Source organism: Dictyostelium purpureum, assembly GCF_000190715.1.
Source record: "Dictyostelium purpureum unplaced genomic scaffold DICPUscaffold_154, whole genome shotgun sequence".
NCBI lineage: Eukaryota > Evosea > Eumycetozoa > Dictyosteliales > Dictyosteliaceae > Dictyostelium > Dictyostelium purpureum.
In genome coordinates this window covers 4,013-10,855 of record NW_003519491.1, presented here as the reverse complement: position 1 = coordinate 10,855, position 6,843 = coordinate 4,013, and the positions used below count along the sequence as shown (strand labels likewise).

The 6,843-nt window shown below is 23.2% G+C and overlaps 2 protein-coding genes across 2 annotated transcripts; one reads left to right on the top strand and one right to left on the bottom strand.

Annotated features, from left to right (window-relative positions):
* Positions 1-711: 711 nt before the first annotated feature.
* On the top strand, positions 712-4,899 carry DICPUDRAFT_48249 (uncharacterized protein). Its single transcript, XM_003288906.1, has 4 exons — positions 712-912; positions 1,966-2,313; positions 2,386-2,869; positions 2,956-4,899. The coding sequence occupies exons 2-4, from the start codon at positions 2,269-2,271 to the stop codon at positions 4,860-4,862; spliced, it is 2,436 nt and encodes an 811-aa protein (XP_003288954.1). The 5' UTR covers positions 712-912; positions 1,966-2,268; the 3' UTR covers positions 4,863-4,899.
* Positions 4,900-5,101: 202 nt separating this feature from the next.
* DICPUDRAFT_34883 (uncharacterized protein) lies at positions 5,102-6,333 on the bottom strand (the record flags this gene model as incomplete). Its single annotated transcript, XM_003288892.1, has 2 exons — positions 5,102-6,066; positions 6,144-6,333. The coding sequence occupies 2 exons, from the start codon at positions 6,331-6,333 to the stop codon at positions 5,102-5,104; spliced, it is 1,155 nt and encodes a 384-aa protein (XP_003288940.1).
* Between the last annotated feature and the right edge of the window lie 510 nt (positions 6,334-6,843).

The following is a 6,843-nucleotide window of genomic DNA, read 5'->3' as shown; positions in this document are numbered from 1 at the left end:
AATTCATAATTTTTTCAAATAAATAAATCAATAAATAAATATTTATAAAACCAAGGTAAATATCTTTATTTCATTGTGCACTGTGTTGTTCAAAAAAAAAACATGTTGTTTTGTGTTTAAATGCAAGATTTATATTTATAAAAGACTATTAATCATTAATAAAACAAATATAATTATTAATCAAATTTAAATAATTTAAAATTAAATATAATAAAATATTATAAAATATAAAAAAATAAAATAAAATAAAATAAAACAAAATAAAATAATAAAATAATAAAATAATAAAATTAAATAAAAAATAAAAAAATAATTAAAATAAATGACTATAATGGACGAGATATAAAATAATAAAAAATAATTTTAATCATAACAATAATAATAGGAAAAAAAAATAAAAAAAAAAAAAATAGGTTGTCTTTACATTTTACAAAAGATAAATTTTTTTTAACTTTCTTCTTACACTCCAAGTCTTTTTTAATGATATATTGTATTTAAACTCTATTAATTTTTGTCTTTGTGTGGGTTTGTTTTTTTTGTTGTATTATTTATTGTGTGAAACTGTGGGATATGTGTGTGGGTATTTTGCTTAATAGGGGTATCAATGTTAATAAAAAACAATTGGTTTTGCATGTACAATCGCATGCAGTACTTTTTAACAGAGAAATATAGATGCATTATCTTTTTATTTATTTTTTTTTCTTTCATTTATTTTTTTTTTTCTTTTTAAATTAAAAATTTCTATTTTGTTTTTAATTTTTAATTTTCTATTTTGTTTTATGTTGTTTTTATGTATACACAAAATAAAAGTAATAGTATTATTATTATTATTATTCTATAATAATAATAATAATAATAATAATAATAGAATAAATTATTAAATACACTTTTAAAAGTGATAATAAAATTGTTGTAGGTATTAAAGAATAATAATGTTATTACCATATCAAATTATTATAAATCTATTATTGATGAAATATTTCAAAATCCAAAATCTCTTTTATATATCAATAAGACCCAAATAAAAAATAATAAATTTTAATTTTAATTTTATTTTATTTTATTGTTTTTTATAATCAAGAGTAGTATAATTTATTTTTATTCTTTCTTCACCCGTTTCATTAAACAATAATATTGTTATACAATACCATTTTTCCCATTACTTTTATAGTAGTATAAGTGTATAGTATACAATTTTTATTATACATACAATATTAATGTAATATTTTAATAATAACAACACCAACTATTTATAAGCACAATCTGTGTGTGTGCGTATATGTGTGTTTTATATTTTTATTTTTTTTTATCTTATTTTATTCTATTTATTTTAAATATATTTAATAATAATTTAAAATAATTTTATATTTTATAATTTATATTTTATATTATTTTAAATGTTAAATAAATTACAATATATATATATATATATATTTATGTGATATTAATAACAATAACAGCATTATAATAAAACAACAATAAAGTAAATTCTTTTAGTATTTTAGTAAATAATTTAAAATCATAATAAATTTATTTTCTTTTTTTTTGTTTTTTTTTGTTTTTCTTTTTTTTTTTGTTTTTTTTTTTTTTTCAAGAAATATAGTCATTAAAACAAATTACCAATCCATCAGTTTTTTTTTAAACAAAAAAAATAAAAAAAAGAAAATAGTTTCTCTTAACAATAACATCAACAACATCAATTTATTTAGAAAATTTTTATTTTTATTTTAAAATTTTTTCTTTATTTATTTTTTTTTATTATTAATCACAATAATTGGTTTTTATGTGCTAAGTTTGCACAATATCAATAAAACTTTTTTTACATCCTTTTTTATTATTTTTTTTAAAATTATTTTTCAAAAATTATTAAACTATTTTTTTAAAAATTTTTTAAATTATTTTATTTTATTTTTTTTAAATAATTTTATTAATTTTTTTTATATGCAAAATTTTTTTTTATTTTAGGCAGTTAGAATATAAATTATATACATAAATTATATTTTCTATAGCGATAGTTGTATCAAATTATATAATACAAAAATATAATAATAAAAATATTAATCAAAAAAACTTTTTAAATTTATTTATTTATTTATTTATTTATTTATTCTTTCAATTTGTAATAAAAAAAGAAAAAACACACAATAGTATTTTATATATGTATTAAAAATAAAGTAGAACAACAAAATTCAATAAAAACAAAAGAAACAGAAAGGTCAATTATTTTTTTATTTTTTTTTTTTTAATAAAAGAGAAACAATTAAAAAAATGGAGTATATTAAAGAGGTAGATGTTGGAGCATTCAGCAAATATGTATGTGTAGTAACATGTTGATATAGTAGAGTTTAAAAGATATACTAATATTTAATTTTCTTTAATCTTTAGCAATTTGGTGAATCAGTTGGTAAAGGTGCATTCGGTAAAGTATTTAAAGCATTAAATACTGAAACTGGTGATTTTTGTGCCATTAAACAAATTGAAAAGGGCATGATATCAGAAAAACAACTACCAGCAATTTTACACGAAATCAAATTACTTCAAACACTTCAACACCCAAACATTGTTAAATTTATTGAATCACACGAAACACCAAGATATTTATATTTTGCATTAGAGTTTATCGAAGGTGGATCTTTAGCAAAAATTACAAAAAGATATGGTTGTTTTCAAGAGCCATTACTCAGTAGATATATTAATCAGGTTTTAAAAGGTTTAGCATATTTACATGACAAGGGTGTAATTCACAGAGATATTAAAGGTGATAATATATTAATTACAAAAGAAGGTGTTATCAAATTAGCAGATTTTGGATCATGTACCTATTCAGCAATTGATAGAAAACTAACTGTTGTTGGAACACCATTTTGGAGTATGTAGTATTGTTTTATTATTTCATTATGGAAAAAAAAAAACCAAATATTAATATTATTATTATTATTATTTAAAAATTTTTAGTGGCACCAGAAGTTATTCAAATGGATATGAATGCAAGAAGTACAGCATGTGATATTTGGTCATTAGGTTGCACATTATTGGAATTGTTAACAGGTAATCCACCATATTGGGATTTAGGTACAATGCCAGCAATGTTTGCAATGGTCAATAACCAACATCCACCTATTCCACAAAATATTTCACCAGATTTAAAGAATTTTCTTATGGCATGTTTTGTTAGGGACATTAATAAGAGACCAACTGCAGCAATGCTTTTAGAACATCCCTGGATTAAATTACATTATCATGAATCACCAGAACCAAAATCAAAATCAGGATCAAAATTATCATTAAGTACCTATGTCGATGGTTATTCAGATCTTGAATCAAGTGAAGGTGAAACTTCGGCAGATAGTGAAATCGATCTTAAAGAACGTATACACATTTTAGAATCACAAAAAAAAGAAATGGCAGAAACTATTAAGAGACTGAAAGTACATTTCTTAAGAGCAATGAAAGAAAAGAAAATAATGAAGGATATGATCGCACAACTTGTAAATGAAAGAGACAGCTATATGGTTAAATTAGGTCTTACACCACCACCACTTCCCACAATTTTAACAAATACAACTTCACACACACCTACTAGAGCAGCCTTGGAACATGCAAACGAAATGTTATCAAAAGAAGGCAGTCACCTTAATCTTTTATCACCAAATTCACCAAACTCACCACATGACTCAAAACATACAAGATCATCATCTGCACCACTATCAGCTCAAGCTAAAATCATTGCTGGCCATTCACCAGCTCTTTCAAATGCCAGTGCATCTGCCTCCACAGGTATGATGATGAACCAAAATAGAGAAAGACTTCCTTCATCAATTTTAACAAATGATTTCTTTCATCCACCAGAAGAGGGCTTTGATGACGGTCATTCCCCATCCAACGATTCATTTTTGAACGATCATTTTGAAAAAAATGTTAAAATCTCCTCACCATCATCATTATCTAAAAACTCAAGACATCATACTAGTACACCAGACTCTCACCAATCACCAACACCAATCGCATCCTCATCATCATCATCAAATCAAAATTTAGGGGGTTATTACTCATCAAGCAGTAATCTTCACATGTACAGCAATATTAACAATAACAACAATAATAATATAAATAATAGTAACAATGTAGATATGTATTTAAGAACATCAGGTGATAAAATACAATCACCACAGTCACAGCCAGTATCTCTTAGTGGTGCTTTATCATTTGGAGAAAATACGGGCACACAACCAATAGCAATCGGTGGTAATAGTTTGAAATCAAAAACAAATGGAAAGCCGGTACTACAAAAAGAACTCTCAAATAAATCTTTAAATAACTCTGGCATTAGCGCAACTGCATCTCCAAGTAGAAAAATCTCAAATTCAGATACTCACCTCTCAACCACACCACCAAGAAAATCATCACAACCAGTAGCACCAAGTTTTTCACTTTTAAATCAATCTCTTGATAGAAATATAAGTACGAGTGGTACCAACGGTGGTACACCTAATAGTAATAGTAATAGCATACACGACAGTGCTGATGAATACGATGAAGAGACCGATTTCATTGAAGACGATCCATCAAACAATAATAGCAGTAATAATAGCAGTAATAGCAACACTGTACCAAAAGTAGAATCAGTTGTCGTAAATGTTCAACCACCAAGAGTTGGTGATGAATGTAAAGTAAAATGTGGCGATGGTTGGTATGATGCTATTGTCGATTTAGTTAGCGGCTCGACATTTGTTGTTACAATCAAACCTTTTAACATTAAAAGAGAAGTTTCTCACTCTGATGTTACTTTAGCTCCTTTACAATTCCCAGTTATAGTCACAAAGAAAAAGAAATTTAGTTTATTTGGCAAAAATAAATCATAAAAAAAAAAAAATAATTATAATATTTTTATATAATCATAAAAAAACAAAAAAAAAAAAAACCAATATATATAATATCCATTTTCATTATTTATATTAAATATATAAATAGTAATATAACCAATAATAATACATTACAAATTAATTCTGTAAATAACAAATAAAATAAAAAAATTTTAAATGTATCATTTAATTTTGAAATAATATTAAAAAAAAAAAAAAAAAATATTTATAGTTTTAATTTATTCTTCTTGTTCAATTTTTTGTTTTTTTAACTTATTTTCGACATTTTCTTCTTTATCTTCTTTATCTTCTTTATCTTCTTTATTTATTTCTGCACCATTATTATTGTTGTCATTATTATTATCTAATTTCTTTATTATATTTTGTTCTTTTTCTTTTTCAGCATCTAAAAAACTTTTATATTTGTCGTTAATGTCCCAAATTTTAGTTATAGTATCATAATCACGAGAAACCTGCATTGCTTTAACTTCTTTATTGTTTGTGATACCATTTTCGCTTAACATTCCCATAATAACATATTTTGAATTTACAACGTGATTGTCAACTTGGTATGCTAATTCAGCATATTCTTGAATTACTTTTTTTAAATCTACAGGCTCTGGTTTGCTAAAGATTGAAACATTTTTAATTGCACCTCTTGCAATCATAACGGAATTGGCTTTAGTTTTCTTTAAACAAGCATCGATATCTTCATGTTTCCAAATATCACCATTAGCAATGATTGGTACACTAAATGAAGCATTTGATAAAATATTTTCTAAACGATCCCAATGAGCAGGATCACGTGGTCTCTCTGGAATCATACGACAATGAACACCAATTGCACTAACACCAGTACTTTCAATAACACGTAATAAATCGATAGTCTCTTGATCAGTTGATAATAATCTAATTTTACATGTAATTGGTTTATTTAAATTTCTCTTTAAAGTGGTTAAAATATCTTTAATAGTCTCTGGTTTTGATAAAAGGGCTGATCCCATACCACCTTGAATTGAAAAATATTTTGGACACCCCATATTGATATCGATTGCACAAACATCCCTTGCTACAATTGATGCTGCTTCTAATGCTGTAACTGCTGAACCTGTACCTAATTGCATAACATTATTTTTATCGATTGCTGATGTTCTATATACTAAATTATTATCCTTTTGTACAAAATCAATTGTATTTAACTTTTCTAAAATATTATTATTAGTATTGGTATTAAAAAACAATATTTAGATATTAATTAAACGTAAATATAGTAATACACACCATTTACAACCCTGTGTGAACTTTTAACTTTAAAATCAATTAACTCTTCACTATATACAATATCACATCCATATCTTTGTGCTAAAATTCTCATTGGATATGTACTAACTCTAACCATTGGTGCCATAATTTTTTTGTTGTAATAATCCATTACAACACTTTTTCCTTCATAATATTCAGTTTCATCCATTTTTTTAATAGTTTTAAACCCTATATTTATTATTATTGTTATTATTATAATTTTACTGTATTATTATTATATTACTATCCTACACTATAACTGCTGTTATTGATATAACTTTAGTAACACTAGATTTATTGAAACAAAAAAAACAATATTAAAAATAAGTTAAAAAAACGAAAAAAAAAAAAAAAAAAAAAAAAAAAAAAAAAAAAAAAAATTTAAAAAATTTTTTTCATTTCCATTTAAAAAAAAAAAAAAAAAAAAAAAAAAAATATTTTTCCCATTTTTTTTTGAAAGCTAAGTTTTAATTAATTAATTAATTAGTAAATTTTAAAAATTTAAAAGGGAAAATAAAAAATAAATAGATTTAACTTTTTAAAATATAAAAGTTTTTTTTTCAATAATTTAAAAAAACCCTTTTTTTTTTTTTTTTTTTTTTTTTTTTTTTTTTTTTTTTTTTCCCCCCAAAAAAAAAAAATTTTTAAAAAAAACCCACAATTTTAAAAAATTTTTTTT

Bases quoted from the DNA above. Each gene is read 5' to 3' on its own strand.
- DICPUDRAFT_48249 (XM_003288906.1), top strand. From the start codon at position 2,269: ATGGAGTATATTAAAGAGGTAGATGTTGGAGCATTCAGCAAATAT. The intron at 2,314-2,385 runs GTATGTGTAGTA...TTTAATCTTTAG, and splicing joins TTGGAGCATTCAGCAAATAT to CAATTTGGTGAATCAGTTGG. The intron at 2,870-2,955 runs GTATGTAGTATT...AAAAATTTTTAG, and splicing joins TGTTGGAACACCATTTTGGA to TGGCACCAGAAGTTATTCAA.